The sequence below is a fragment of the Paroedura picta genome, chromosome 1 (genome assembly GCF_049243985.1).
Source record: "Paroedura picta isolate Pp20150507F chromosome 1, Ppicta_v3.0, whole genome shotgun sequence".
Lineage (NCBI taxonomy): Eukaryota > Metazoa > Chordata > Lepidosauria > Squamata > Gekkonidae > Paroedura > Paroedura picta.
Window position 1 is genome coordinate 15,263,396 of NC_135369.1, and position 15,718 is coordinate 15,279,113.

The 15,718-nt window shown below is 50.1% G+C and overlaps 1 protein-coding gene across 1 annotated transcript; it reads right to left on the reverse strand.

Annotated features, from left to right (window-relative positions):
- Nucleotides 1-1,884: 1,884 nt before the first annotated feature.
- LOC143838759 (vomeronasal type-2 receptor 26-like) lies at nucleotides 1,885-14,206 on the reverse strand. The gene is made up of 9 exons (XM_077340638.1): nucleotides 13,992-14,206; nucleotides 11,262-11,553; nucleotides 8,998-9,541; nucleotides 6,781-7,022; nucleotides 5,524-5,751; nucleotides 4,483-4,606; nucleotides 4,124-4,131; nucleotides 3,790-3,913; nucleotides 1,885-2,819 (listed from the first exon to the last, which is right to left on the reverse strand). Exons 1-9 carry the CDS (start codon nucleotides 14,204-14,206, stop codon nucleotides 1,924-1,926), a joined length of 2,673 nt encoding a protein of 890 aa, XP_077196753.1. The 3' UTR covers nucleotides 1,885-1,923.
- Between the last annotated feature and the right edge of the window lie 1,512 nt (nucleotides 14,207-15,718).

Sequence of the window (15,718 nt, forward strand, 5' to 3'; positions counted from 1 at the left end):
CCAGAGATGGTTTTCTGAGCAGTGAGCAAACCACTGCCTCTTTTAACCCCTCCGGGAATTCTGCTGTTGGGAGGGGGAGGTTGTCTCCCGGAGGGGGGTCACTACTCTGTCGTTTTGAGCAGCCATGATGGACATGGGTCTAAAGAGCAAGTGTTTGGCTTCGCCGCCTTTGGCATCTTGTCTATCAGTTTGCCACAAAGTACAATATACACAAGTATTTAATAATTGCTCTAAAAAAATGAATTGGGCTCAGACTGCAATTTATTTCAAACACTCACGGAGGGAAAATGTAATTATTCCTGCAATAATGTAAGGCACGGTATTTTCGAGGTACAGATCTGTCGAAATGGTGTACAATTATTAGGAGTGTGCATTCACCTTGGCAAAACTTGGAGGGGGGGAACCCAAATTTATGCTGAGTTTTTAGCCAAGCCTGGTTTGATTCGGGACCCAAATCTCACCAGCTGAATCTATTCGGCCTTTGATTCAGGTGCAAAAAGCATTGCCTGAAACAGCTGACCCTCAGAGATCTTCAAGCATCAGCTGTTTGTTGGACTATGCGAGGGTGGGGGAGGCGCTTCAAACCACCCCTCACAGCCCAGCAAACACCTGAATTGTGGAGAGAAGCCTCTCCACTGGACCCAATTGGGCTGTGTGAGGGAGCGAGGTTTGAACCAGCCATCTCTACACTGCCGAATCTGATCCTGGGGAGAGAAGCTTTTCTATGGATCAGCAGTTTGGGGGCTCTGGGGGCATTTTAACGCACCTCGGTCCCTTTAAATGCCTCGGAGCAAAAAAAATCTGGCTCTTCTGAATCAAGTCAACCCTGAATCCCACTCCTGAAACTGGGATTTGGTTGATTTGGGATATGCCGAATCGGGTTCAGGAAATTAACCTCCCTTTTTTTTTTGTACAGGCCTAGCAATTATTTCAGCCCAACTGGTCACAGTCCGGCTGAAGTGAAGCCGTTTGGCACTTCCTTGATTTCAATTCAAAAGTTCTACAGGCAGAAGTTCTACAGGCAGTGAATGAAGATGCTTTCTGCCCCAGTGCAATATGCTTCTCCCCTAGGGTTGCCAGCCTCCAGGTGGAGCCATTGACTGCTATTACAATTGGTCTCCAGACCACAAAGATCAGTTCCTCTGGAGAAAATGGTTACTCTGCAGGGTAGGCCTTCTGGCATTTATGCCCTGCTGGGGCCCCTCCTTTCCCCAAGCCCCACCCTCCCCAGGCTTCACCTCCCTGACTTTCTAGGTATTTCCCCACCCAGAGCTGGCTGTTAAAATATGCAAGATCTGCACTGTGCATGATTCAAAAGGATATAAAGAATATCCTACAGGGGGCATCAGAGGAGACATATATTTGGCATAGATTAGAAACTTATTGGTATTTTTCAAATGGTCTCCTCCTGTATCCTGATTGGCTCATGGGAGACTTCCTGCTCGTCTGAGGTCACCTCCTCCCTGCTTGCCTCCACAACAGGCAGAAGTAGAAAGAAGAGCAGAATGACTGCAAACCACAGTTAGAGAGTTAGTTAGGACTCTCACCGTCTCTTCTCTCTATATACAAAGTTTGTTTCTCTTTGTCATAAAACTATTTTATTCTTATAAGCATCCCACTGCTACGTCCCTCTTTGCAAATTTAAACTCTGCCAGCGCTGGCAACCCTATTTCCCTTCACGGGCACCTTGCCTGTATTATTGAAATTGTAGTCTGCTCTCCAGACTACAGGTATCAGTTCCCGTGGGAAAAAATGGCTAATTTGGAGACTGGCTTGATGACATCAGACCCAGTAGAAGCCCTCCCTTCTCCAGTCTCCTCCCCCAAATCTCCAGGAATTTCCAAACCTGGAATTGGCAACCCTGCCGTATGTTGACAGTCCCGGCTAAAATGAGAAGACCTCTCAGGTTTAATAGAAAGGATTTTACTTCCTCCTCAGAATTTTTTTGGTGTTCCTGTCTGGCCTCACCAGAATAACGAAGACCTTCGGAGTAAAGATACAGGCCAGAATCCCAGCGCTGGAAGCCAAGATGGAGAAGATCTCCACGGCCACAGCCGTCTTCCCTTGAGAGCTGAGGTAGGCAGGGATGAAGGCGATCCAGACGCAACAAAAAGTGACCATGCTGAAAGAGACGTGCTTGGCTTCGTTGAAAGCGTCCGGCAACTTCCTGGCCAGGAAGGCGACGGTGAAGCTGATAACGGCCAAAAGACCCAGGTAGCCCAGCGCACCGTAGAAGAAACGTACCGATCCTTCATTACACTGGACCACGATCTGGTCGGCTTTTGACTGGGTGTTATTTTCCGGGAAAGGGGGAGACGTTCCCAGCCATACAGAACAAAGGACCACCTGAACGAGGGTCCCCAAAAGGACAATAGAGTTAGTCGTCCTCGGTTTCAGGCAGGTCCTCAGTCGGGAGCTCATCCCAGTGCCCTTGAAAGCCAAAACCACAGTGATGGTCTTAGCTAAGACGGAAGACACAGCCGCAGCGAAAGCAACCGCGAAGGCCGTTTGCCGTAGCAGGCAGGTCCCTCTAACCGGGCGGCCGATGAAGATCAAGGAGCAGAGGAAGCAGACGAGAAGCGAGAGGAGGAGAACGTAGCTGAGGTTGCGGTTGTTGGCTCGGACAATGGGAGTGTCGCGGTGCCTGACAAACGTCACCAGGATGCAGGTGGTGAGGAGGGAGAAGGAGACTGCCAGAGACGCCAAGGTAAGCCCCAAGGGCTCTTCGTAGGCCAGGAAGGTGATAGCTTTGGGCACGCACTCGTTCCTTTTCTCGTTCGGGTAACGGTCTTTTGAACACTGCATACAGCTTTCCATATCTGAAACGATGAATTCTGGTGTTAGTGTCTTGTGGGTCCTCTTTGCATGTAGGTAGGAGGGACCCAGCGTAGTGTGGTGGTCAGTATGTCGGACAAAGACCTCGGGTTCGAATCCTCACTTTGCCATGGAAGGTTGCTGCATAGTGAGGCACGTGCTCGTTGGAATGGACACCAGAAAACAGTGTCACTTGGAGAAGCAAGATTCCTGTGAAAGTACCCCCACATTTCCTTAAGAACTCGGCTGGATCTCGAATTGCAGTATGCCATTCACCCGTCAAATATCTGACTGTGATAATTCAATAATAATAATAATAACAATAATAATTAATAATAAGTGGACCTGTGGAATCCTGGATGAGTAGTGTAGAAATATTTTAAATAAATAAAACAATTATCCCAAGGATTGTTGCCTTTCGTACACATATAAAGGTAAAGGTATCCCCTGTGCAAGCACCGAGTCATGTCTGACGCTTGGGGTGACGCCCTCCAGTGTTTTCACGGCAGACTCAATACGGGGTGGTTTGCCAGTGCCTTCCCCAGTCATTACCCTTTACCCCCCCAGCAAGCAAGCTGGGTCCTCATTTTACCGACCTCGGAAGGATGGAAGGCTGAGTCAACCTTGAGCTGGCTGCATAGGCAGAGCTTCAGACTGCATGTCTGCTGCCTTACCACTCAGGGACACTGTTATGTGTTGCTGATAGCTCTGCCCCACCTGCTGTGGGTCATTTTTGTTTATTCCTCAAAGCCTGCCCTCCAGAGATCCCTGAAAGGGATGCTAACAAATATGTATGCATGTTCGTAGAATTGGATTTTATCTGAGGCTATGTATAAAGCTTTGGGGTGTCTTAAATTTAAGCCGTATTATTGATAAACTAGTAAAAGAGCCCATTGTATTCCAAATACAATGGGCCCTAGCAGGGGGGTGGAGAGCGAGGGACTGGCGAGGGCAGGGTGAGGAAAGGTAGCTTACCGGTGAGAGGGCTGTAGCGACGTCGGGCAGCTCCTTCGCGGCGGGCAGCTCCTTGGGTGGCTTCTTCTCGGCGGGCAGCTCCTTCGGCGGGCGGCTCCCTGGCGCGTTCTTCTTGCCGGCGGCCATCTTCGTGTGCCGGCGATGCGTTTTTAGAGGCCGGGGGCTCCCTGGGCGGCGGCGGGCGCGGCCCTTGGGCGCGGCCGGCGGGCGCGGCCCGATCCGCGGGCGCGGCCGGCGGGCGCGGCCCGATCCGCGGGCGCGGCCGGCGGGCGCGGCCCGATCCGCGGGCGCGGCCGGCGGGCGCGGCCCGACCCGCGGGCGCGGCCCGATCTGCGGGCGCGGCTCGCGGGCTTAGAGGTTAGAGGTTTAGAGCTTAGAGGTTCTTAGAGGTTCTTAGAGGTTCTTAGAGGCCGGCTGGCTTGGAGCAACTGCGAGCTGCGCTACGCGCGGCTCGCAGTTGCTCCGGCAAGGAATCGGAGGGACCAATCGGCAGGCGCTTCGCGCCTGCCGATTGGTCCCTCCGATAGTCTGTCATGAGGAAGGGGCCAATCGGCACCCTTCCTCATCCCGGACACAGCCCGCCTTCCAAGGGCTTACTGTTTTATTTAGTCCGTGGCGCCCGCGGCGCCACGGGCGGTGTAAAGATACTGTTTTTTAAAATATAATCATATTTTAGAAACGGGATGAACTTACTCATTTGGGTGGAAATCTCTCCCTCCGTGCAGGCCACACAGTCAAAGCAGCAGGTAGGCTCCCCGTTGCGGTTTTTCTTTCGGTATCCAGGAAGACAGCTTTCGCTACACACGGAGGGGGGATGCTGAGGATGGGGAGGGGGATGGTTAACAACTGTTATAGAGGGCTATATCTGAGGTTACTCCCCAAGCCATTTTTTAAACTAGCATAGCAGATGTACAATTTAAAACAGGGATTCTCAGTCAGGGCTCCCGGGAGTCCTGGGCCTCTGTGAAAGCTCCCCAGAGGCTCCCCGGCTTTTCTACCAATTTCCCACAATAAGAGACTTTGACTTGGTGCAAAGATCACTTTATTGGAAACATGCGAGTGGACCTAATTGATACATTGCCAAGACTGGGTGCTTATATCCCCTTCCCCTGAGTTCTAGTTTGAGCAGGAAAACAAACTATGCAGGATTGAAGACACAACTTCTCTTTGCGAAATGATAAGACTTTGTAGCAAAGGGAGAGGAAACCGAGGACACAGCACACAGAATCACAGAATCATACAGGCCATCTAGTCCAACCCCTTGCTCAACACAGGATCATCCCAAAGCATCCTAAAGCAACCCGCATTCCCTAGGGATTCTTCCTCTAGTCCAACCCCCTGTGGAATGCAGGAAACTCACAACTACCTCCCCACCCACAGTGACCCCAAATCCATGCCCAGATGACGCCCCCTCCCAAGTAACCCAGAATCCCTGTCCAGTTTGGCCTGGAAGAAATTAACCTCCCGACCTCAAAGTGGAGATTGGCATTTCCCTGGGCATGCAAGGAAGGGCCACAGGGGCCAAGCATGGAAATGGTCCCTTCTGCCCACCCACTCACAATCTGCCTGTTCATAGAGTCGGATGACTCTCTAGCATCTGCTTAAAAACTTCCAAAGACGGAGAACCCACCACCTCCCAAGGAAGCCTGTTCCACTGAGGAACCACACTAACTGGACAGCCCTTTTCCCCACCACCTGTAGAGTACAGGGCCTTGACATTGCTCGGCTTGTCACCTGTCCAAAGCTGCTGTGCCACTGGATCACGCTGTCGTTAATGATGAGTTCATGCCCCAAAGGTGCTTGGGGCCGAAATGCTCCGACAGGGACCTTAGACATCTTTTTATCCGGGGAAAGGATCCAGTTGAAAATGTCATAACCCGCTGCCACGTCCCCGTTGTTGTCAAAGAACACTTCCTCTCCGGCTGGGTTTGTAAACCTCACGCTTGTCAAGAAATGGAGGAGCTGAAAGGCAAATTTATGTATTTGTAATTTGTATTTCTATACCTCACTCCCCATTCCACCCATGGAGACCCAAAATGGCTCAAAATAAGGGAGACCCAAGTGTAGCTTGGAAATTTCCTGATCTACATAGGTCAGTTCTCAGAGAGCAACTGGCACTTCCAAAGGCTGGATTCAACAGTGTTTAACCCTGTTAGGGTCCTAAATTTGAGGCTGATCCTGCATTGAACAGGGGGTTGGACTAGATGGCCTGTCTGGCCCCTTCCAACTCTATGATTCTATGACTCTATGGCTGCCTCTTCTTACCTAATGTAAATAAGATGCAGCACATGAGGTGCCGCCTGGAGGTGGACTTTCAACTTCAGCTTTGCTCTTTCACTGCCGGCTAACATGGCTGCCCTCTGGAAGAGTCTCTCTAAGGTTCTGATTAGACTTGCCATCCTCCAGGTGGCACCTGGAGATTCCCCGCTCTTACAACTGAACTCCAGACAACTGTGATCTGTTCCCCTGGAGAAATTGGTGGCATCTTTGGAGGGGTGGACGCTGTGGCATCATACCCTGCTGAATCTCCTCCCCATACCCACCTTCCCCAGGCTCCATCCCTAAATCTCCAGGGAATTTCCAAACCAGAGTTGGCAATCCTAGTTCAGGTGTGGAAGAGCCACTTCCCTGTAGGTGCATCTTTGTACCTCGATGGAGATTCTGCTTATATCAGCCTTTCTCAACTTTTTTTTTACCATTGAGAAACCCCGAAAACATTTTTCAGACTTCAAGAAGCCCCAGAAGTGGCACAATCATGCCGAACTTGGTAAATATAGGTGTGGGCAAAGTGTGGCTCTCCAGATGCCTACAATTCCCATGAGCCTTTGCAAGCATTTGCTGGAATTTGCTGGCAAGGCCTCATGGGAATTGTAGTCCATGGACATCTGGAGAGGCACAGTTGGGCCACCCCATGAGCCAAGGTGAGCCAAGGGAGATGTAGCAAGACTCTGGCTGTTTTTGGCCTCTCTTTGTAAGACAAAGGGCTGGTACCTGCCAGGACAGGGTGCTCCCTGCATTGCCCTGCAGCTGACTTGAGAGTGATGCATGTAGAGCATGAGCCACGGCGTACACTGCGTTGTATATGCTGTAGCCCCAGGTCGGTGAGAGAGTCGTGAAACTGAAGATTTGGCTGCTGCTATGGTTCTCTTTGCCTGTACACCTTGGTATCCAGGGGAGGTCGTGCCAAGAGCAGTCGTAGAATTGCTGATAGAACGCCTTCATGTACCTGTCCTCTAGGGAGTGGGTGGGGGGGGAAGTTAAGCAGTGGTTAGACAAATGACAAACCTGGGGTCTGGTAGGAGGGAGGGATGGCCGCATGGGGGAGCCCGATTACGCTGGGTCTCAGAAGGTCAGTGTCACAGCCCTTAGCCTACTCAAGGCCAGGGAAACAAATGTCGAGGGGTCCACCCTGGGAGAACGCAACATTTATTTTGGGAGAATGCAGTCATTGCTAAGACTGGGGAACAGAGTAATAATCCCCTCTGCTTCTCCCTTGCATGGAAAACCCCTTGCTAGGTGTTGGAAGGTTTGCAGGGTCAGTACTTGGAAGGGAGACCACCACGCAAGGTTCTGCAGAGGCAAGCCATGGCCAACCACCTCTGCTTCTCCCTTGCCTGGAAAGCCCCTTGCTGGAGTCATTATGTGTTGGAAAACAAGCAGGGTCAGTACTTGGAAGGGAGACCACCAGGGAAGGCTGTGTAGAGGCAGGCCGTGGCCAACCACCTCCCTTGGCTGGAAAGTCCCTTGCTGGGGTCATTATGCAATGGAAGCCAAGCAGGGTCAGCATTTAGAAGGGAGACCACCAATGAAGGCTCTGCAGAGGCAGGCCGTGGCCAGCCACCTCTACTTCTCCCTTGCCTGGGAAGCCCCTGGCTGGAGTTGCCATAAATTGTCCGTGACTTTATAGACAACGCGCAACCATTGAATAGGCGAGGCACAAACATTTCAAAATATTTGCTACGTGAATCTCTTTTGACACACTGGATTGCCAACTGTGAGACTGGAAATACCTGGAGATTTGAGGGGGCCGCCTAGGAGGGTAGAATTTAGGGAGGGGAGGAAACTTGGTACGGAAAAATGCCTTAAAGTCCACCTTCTGAAGCGGCAGCATGCTCCAGGGGACATGGGATCAATGTTTTAAATCACAGAACAGAATCATAGAATCATAGAGTTGGAAGGGTCCTACAGGCCAGCTAGTCCATCCCCCTGCTCAATGCAGGATCAGCATAAACAAGATAAGTATCTGTCTGGCTGCTGCTTGAGGACCGTTTGTGAAGAGGAGCTCACCACCCTCTTAAAAAGCCAATTCCACTGCTGAACTACTCAGACCAGGGGTAGTCAAACTGCGGCCCTCCAGATGTCCATGGACTACAATTCCCATGAGCCCCTGCCAGCAAATGTTGGCAGGGGCTTATGGGAATTGTAGTCCATGGACATCTGGAGGGCCGCAGTTTGACTACCCCTGACTCAGACTATGAAGTTTCCCCCCCTCTTATCTAGCCGGCACCGTTCTACATGTAGTTTAAACTCATGATTGTGGATCCTCTTCTCTGCTGCCAACAGGAACTGATCCCTGTCCTCCTCCAAGGGACAACCTCGTAAATACTTCTGGAGCAGTGGTTCTCAACCTTCCTAATGCCTTCCTAATGCCGTGACCCTTTAATACAGTTCCTCATGTTGTGGTTACCCCCAACCTTAAAATTATGCAAGTATTCCTTCACAGAAATTAAACCAAAACCGACCAATGGTGTGAAGATTCATGATCGTACATAAATTGGTTTTTTTCCCCAGGGTTTCTCAGTTCAGTTCTGCCTCTTGTTCCACCATGCCGATATCTCTGTTTTCCCCTGCTCCAGACAGATGAACGCTCTCTCAATCTACCCCGCAAGGCTGTTGTGTGGATGGGGCCCCCCCAGCCAAGCTGCTTGCCCTGCCACGACCCCTGAGAAAGGGTCATTCGATCCCCAAAGGGTTCCAGACCCCCAGGTTGAGAACCAGTGGTCTAGAGAACCATTGTGTTCCTTCTCATAAATAAATGAATAAATGAATAAATGAATAAATAAATAATTTAATTTAATTTAATTTAAACAAGCCATCCATGTAGGCTGGAAATCCAGTATAACCCTGGGAGATCTCCAGCTCTCCTCCCCCACCCGGTTGGCCACCCTATCGCCATACCCTCCCTAAAAAAACTTTAAAAAATGCCACCTGGGTAGTGCCGAGGTTTAATTCTCCGGAGGAAACGTCCGAATCCCGGAATCTCCTGCTTGTGTCCAACAAAGAGCAAAGATCCACGGAAGATCTGGACAGACGAGTATTTGGCTTGTGCCTGGAATTCCTCCTGGGGAGTAAGGAGCCACACCTGCCCTTTCACAAAGATTCGGGACCAAAATATCACTATCCTGAATTCCTCAAGGTAGCCTTTTGTTCCGTAGAGAACGGTCACGTTGGCCGAAGATTTCTGGAAGACTCCTAGGTTACGTCTTGGCTTCTCACTGGTGTAGCTGTACCTCTGGAGCATCCAGGTGAAGGCGACGCAGCCCCCTCCCTTGCGGATCTCCCGGGCAAGGGTCTCCACGGCCCGTTCCCCTTGGCCATCATCCGAAGCAATCAGCCCCACCCAGCGCCAGTCGAAATGCCGGATCAGCCGAGCGATGCCTGCAAGGAGGGATTTTTCACTGGGGACCATTCCATACAATGCAGGGAATTGCACTTTAGAGCGAAGGGTTGGGTCCAGGAGGCCATAGCTGAGCTGCAGAGGACAAGAAGCTTTCGAGAGTCAGGACTCCCCTTTGAGACTTGAAAGACCTTTTGTTGCTCTCTAAGGTTCTCCTAAGAGCCTCTTGTGGCGCAGAGTGATAAGACAGCAGACCTGCAGTCTGAAGCTTTGCCCATGAGGCTGGGAGTTCAATCCCAGCAGCCGGCTCAAGGTTGACTCAGCCTTCCATCCTTCCGAGGTCGGTCAAATGAGTACCCAGCTTGCTGGGGGGTAAACGGTAATGACTGGGGAAGGCACTGGCAAACCACCCCGTATTGAGTCTGCCATGAAAACACTAGAGGGCGTCACCCCAAGGGTCAGGAATGACCCAGTGCTTGCACAGGGGATACCTTTACCTTTACCTTTAAGGTGCTCCTGGACTTGAATCTTCCTCTTCTCCCGCAGACCCTGAAACTGCCTGATGTTCAGACAGTGAAGGTCTTCTTAAGGGACTCTTCCCCCACCTCCAAAGTTGTGTTGGATCAGAACTCTAGAAGCCCTCCCACAGTTGCCCTCCAAGCATCACGAAGACAAAACATCACAGCATCAGACATAAGAATTCAAGAGAAGCCAGGCTGGGTCAGGCCAATGGCTCACCCAGTCCAATGCTCTGTGTCCCACAGTGGCCCAAACCAAGGTGCCTTCAGGAGGTCCACTAGTGAGGCCAGAACTCCAGAAGCTCTCTTATTGTTACCTGCCAAGTTCCAAGGAAGTAGAGCATCCCTGCCCCAGTCATAAGAGAAGCCATGTTGGATCAGGCCAGTGACCCTTCCAGTCCCACACTCTGTGCCTCAAAATGGCCAAAACCAAGGGGCCACCAGGAGGTCCACCAGCAGGGTCAGAACTCCAGAAGCCCTCCCACTGTTGCCCTCCAAGCATCAAGAACACAGAGCATCCCTGCCCCAGACCTAAAAACTTAAGAGAAGTCATGTTGGGTCAGGCCAATGGCCCATCCAATCCAACACTGCGTGTCCCACAGTGGTCCAAACCCAGGGGCCACCAGGAGGTCCACCAGCTGGGCCAGAACTCTAGGAGCACTAGAAATCTTATTGGGCTAGTGGATTCAAAGCTTCCTCTTGTGGTTGAACATCAGGGCCCGCTTGGTGTAGGGATTAGGAGCAGGAGCTTCTAATCTGGAGAGCTGAGCTTGATTCCCTGCTCCTCCCTATGCAGTCAGCTGGGCCAGTCACAGCTGGGCCAGTCACAGTCCTGGGCCAGTCACATAACTGTTCTCACCGAGCAGTTTCAGAGTGCTCTCAGCCCCACCTTGGGACGTGGAGTCTGTTTTGAGGAGGAGATGCGGCTCATCGGTAGAACATCTGCCTGGCCTGCAGAAGGTCCCAGGTTCAAGCCCTGGCATCTCCAGCTGAAAGCACCAGGAAGTCAATGATGTGAAAGACCTTTCTCTGCTTGAGACCCTGGCGAGCAGCTGCCATTGAGAGTAGAAAATATTGACCTTCACGGACCAAGGTTCCGATTCAGAAGAAGGCACCTTCAGAGATCACTACATTAATCTGAGCACATGAAGGTGCCTTCTTTCAAAACCCTCCAGAATTGGGAAAGAAGCAGCTGCTGTGGAACGCTGAGGCCGGGAAGATGCAGGGTAAAATGTTGCGTGGATGCTCTGCTGCCTCTGAATTTCCCTGCAATAACCTGAGCTCCAAGGAGAATTGTCTCTCAGCCCGAGGCACACGGAAGGGAAAGCATCTCTTACCTGTGGGTACCGGTATGGTGTTAGCATCGTGGCTATCCCGAAGGAATGGCTGTCAGTCGGCCCTTCGATGACAGCGATGACCTTGTTGCCCCCTCCACAGTCGTAATTGGGCACCACCGTCCTTCTTCCCGAAAGAAGCCCCCAAACCCCGCCTAGGGCTGTCTCGTCACTGAAGGCAGTGTCGTAGATGTGGAAACCCAAGGATGCATTGGGCAAGAGGTGCGGGCTTTGGTTGATTTCCTCCACTGCGTGGACGAATGCCAGGAGGTGTAGATAACTGTTGAAATCCAGACTGGCCAGAGGAAAGAAAAGGACAGATCAAAAACGATAGAACTAGCTGTTTAGGAGAATGGGAAGTTTTAGAAATCCCACAATCTTGGTGTAAACCCCACAATCTTGGTGTAAACTGCACGGAGCTTTTATTCCAACCCCAGATTGATTCAGTCCCTGCCATCTACACAGAATGCGATTTTCGTTTGGATTTTGGGCGATTTAAATTTTCCTTCTGCAGCAAGAAGGATTGATCCGGAGTCACCCTACCTTTATTGTGCGATATCTCAGACTGCTGTTAATCCTAAATAAAGAAAGCTCTGTGGTAGAGAAACTCTGATGTGACATGCTAGCCTTAAAGGAGAAGCCCCTAACTTCTCTCAACTTCTGTCGGTCCTGGATTTTTCCTCCCTCCTCTGCCTTTTTCGATTCTCTCCCCCTCCCCTCCAAGAAAAGAAAGAGGCTCCCTGCTTGGCTTCTCCCCCCCCCCTTCAAGAAAAGAAAGAAAGAGGCTTCAAGAAAAGAAAGGAAGAGCCCCCCCCCCTTCTGAGCCTCCCTAACCATGTGCAGAAGACTTTCCTGTTTCAATGTGGAGGAGGGGGGAGAGGAAGACCCGAGTTCAAAGCGATCTGAATTCAACAGAATTGACAATGGAATAAAGAAAGTAAGTGCAGACTCTGCCCTTGAGTGTTGGCGACCTATACCAGCTTAAAAGAAAGGGAAAAGCAATAAGGATGGGGGAAAGGACTTTGTCTTTACTGAGACCTGAATATGGATTGTAAATTTTGGATGTGGAATAGAACTGAATTTAGAAGAAGAGCTAGTTTCTACATCCTGTTTTTCACTGCCCAAAGGAGTCCTAAAGCGGCTTGCAATCGCCTTCCCTTCCTCTCCCCACAACGGATACCCTGTGAGGGAGGTAAGGCTGAGAGAGCTCTGACAAGACTGCTCTGTGAAAACAGTACTATCACGACTGTGACTAGCCCAAGATCACTCAGCTGGCTTCGTGTGGAGGAGTGGGGAATCAAACCCAGCTTGCCAGATAGAAGTTGCTGCTCTTAATCACTAGGCCACAAAGCATAGGGAAGAAAAAAGAGAGAAGATTTGGTTGCCTCTGAGGGATCATGAATTGGGAAGCAAACATGGTATTTTGCTCAGACAGGTGACAATGGTTGTGACAAAATTATACATATAGCACGGGGGGGGGGGGATACAAACTTACTTATAATAGAAGACTGGTTTGTTAAGTCCTTAGAACTGGCTGAAATCATTAAGCTTATTATTTTGGTTAGAAAAATGTAACATCTACTTCAATTATATACAGAAAATTCTTTGTTGATTTTTTTTCTTTTGAATGTTAGGGGGGAAATGGTTTGATAATCTGTAGAAGATTTCTAAGTATGTATATTATAACGAAAAGCATCGGATGATTACAGAGTTGATGAGATTTGAAATGGTTAGAACAGGGTAAAATAGAACAGAAAAATGTTAACAATATTCTGAGTAATGTAACTATTAGTTAAAAGATGGATGTTCTTTTCTTGCTCAGCTTTTGAGATCTGACAAGGTCAGGCTAGGCTGAGCTGTCCAGGGTAGAGCAGCTTGCTTCCTTATGCAGCTCAGTGCAGTGGGTAAAGGCAGCGGCTTCTAATCCGTGCTCTTCCACAGGCAGCCAGCTGGGTGACCTTGGGCCAGTCACAGCCCTGATAAAGCTGTTCTGACTGAGCAGTAATTTCAGGGCTCTCTCAGCCTCGCCTCCCTCACAGGGTGTCTGTTGTGGGGAGAGGAAAGGGAAGGTGACTGTAAGCTGCTTTGAGACTCCTTCTGGTAGAGAAAAGCGGCATGTAAGAACCAACTCTTCTTCTTCTTCTTCTTCAGTAATATCAGAGCTCTCTCAGCCTCCCCTCCCTCACAGGGTGTCTGTTGTGGGGAGAAGAAAGGGAAGGAGACTGTAAACCCCTTTGAGAATCCTTCGGGTTGAGAAAAGCGGCATATAAGAACCAACTCTTCTTCTTCCATGTCTCAATGAAATATGTGGGAGGGCTCGACAAGTGCTTAATGAATGGAAACAGAAGCTACAAACCCCAGGAAGGAGATGGGATATCCCTAGGTGAATCCTTCTGATTTTTTAGAGGCGAAATATTAGTCTGACCAAAACTGAGCAATTTTGAAATCTCAGTTGCATCAGGGGGAGATTTCCAGATGACGTTACTTATGCTGTGGTCACTTGAAGGCAGGGCAGATGCAGGAGTACAACCTACGGGCTGCATCAAGAATATAAGAGCCCTGCAGGATCAGATCTGTCTCCCAACCAAAAACTAAGTACTGCGGACCCTACTTCACTTCCGCGTTCTGCCAAAACTGGGCTCACCTGTCTGCCTGGAGGCCAATCATAAATGCTGGTGACCCCCCCCCCCCTGCTGAAGCAGCGTCCTTCCGTAAGAAAAGGGAGACACCCACCTCTGATATCTACTGGCCAGGTGTGGAGGGTTTCGGAAGGTGTGGTCCTGGCGGCTGGGGGGGTTGGTCAAGGGCAGGAAGCCCCCGATGATCCGGTCCCCTTCCTTGTAGTATCCTTGGTGGTGGTACCCGCTGAGTGTACACAGGGCCTGTCCCTGCAACCCAACAGATTTGGGTAGCAGGAGCACAATTAGAATCCAGACCAACACTATCATCGCCTTTAGTTTGGGAGCATTTCACTGGGGCGGCTTAGCGCTCTGAGATCATGCAGTCCGGAAAAGCAGAAAACATAACTTAAGAAAGATACAACCAGCATTCATCTTGAGCTAATTTTTACGATACGTCCAATACTGTTGTATAAGAATGACCAAAAGCATGCTAACAAATGTAGAATTTGTTTATTTAAATTAGGGAATTTAAAGTCTCTGAAATGCAAAGAGGAGAGGAGGAAGAACAGCTGGGTTTTTCTGTATGCCGATTTTCTCTACCCGAAGGAGTCTCAAAGTGGCTGACAAACACCTTCCCGTTCCTCTCCCCACAACAGACACCCTGCAAGGCAGGGCGGGCTGAGAGAGCTCTAACAGAACTGCTCTGTGAGAAGAGTCCAGTGAATAGCCCAAGGTCACCCAGCTGGCTGCATGTGGTAGAGCGGGGAATCAAACCCGATTCTCCAGATTACAGTCTGCTGCTCTTTAACTGCTCCACCACGCAGTAAATAACCATTTTGAGAGAAGCTGGGAAAGAAAAAAAATTAAAAGAAGGGAATTGGAACGAAAATCAACTAGAGTGGAAAGAAAACTGGTACAATAATTAACCGATAAATAAGAAAAGAATCAAAGAAGCTGGATCGAGAAGGAGAGGGAAGTGGGGGAAGAGCTGGCTTTCTTAAGTCAGTCTGCCAGGCAAGAGAGCTGCCCCCTGATGCCTCTGCATGGGCTCAGAGACATGCTTAAACAGCACTTCTAGATTTTTAAAATCTCAGGCCCTCATTTAACCCTCATGGCGACTGGTAGTATCCATCATTTGTGCCCAGCACCAGCTTGGCAGAGAAAGGGAGGGTATTTATGACCAAACACCTCTCCAAGGTTTGAGATGGAAGCGCTAGCCCCCAGATGCGACCCCAAACTCTTCAGAGCCGGAGGCAGGACACTCCAAAACATCTCCCGTGGCAGAAATAATCACCATAATTTGACAAATGCCAAACGGGACCCCTTTAAGGGTGTCCCAACAGAGCAATTCCCCCATATATGTTTTGATTATGTTAATTGTAGGGCTAAATTTGGGGGGATGAGGGCAGAATCATCAATAAAGTTGTCAACTGGGGAAGAAGAAGTTTTGCCCTGAGGGAGAAAATAGCCGAAAAAACAACTACTTCGACAAACATGTTTTCCTCCATCCACAAAGTTGGGGCGGGGGGAGGCTGTTTTTCGGTGGGACGCAGCTGTGGAACTGTGGCCAGGACCGCTGGGATGAAGGCCAAACATTCCCCTGGCGTGGCGTATTTTTCCAGTGCATTGTGGAGGTGCACATGTGTCAAAAACAATGCGTAGGCCGAAAGCCTTGTGTAAATTAATTCTCGCTAAAGCAACGAATTGACTAAGCTGGGCTCACCATGGCAGGTGTGGGAAAATTGGCCGAATGGAACCAATTCGTATTTTCACCCAGTCAAAGGAATGGCACCTACTACTCCGATATAGGGATGCCACCTTTGGATTAGGAAATACCTG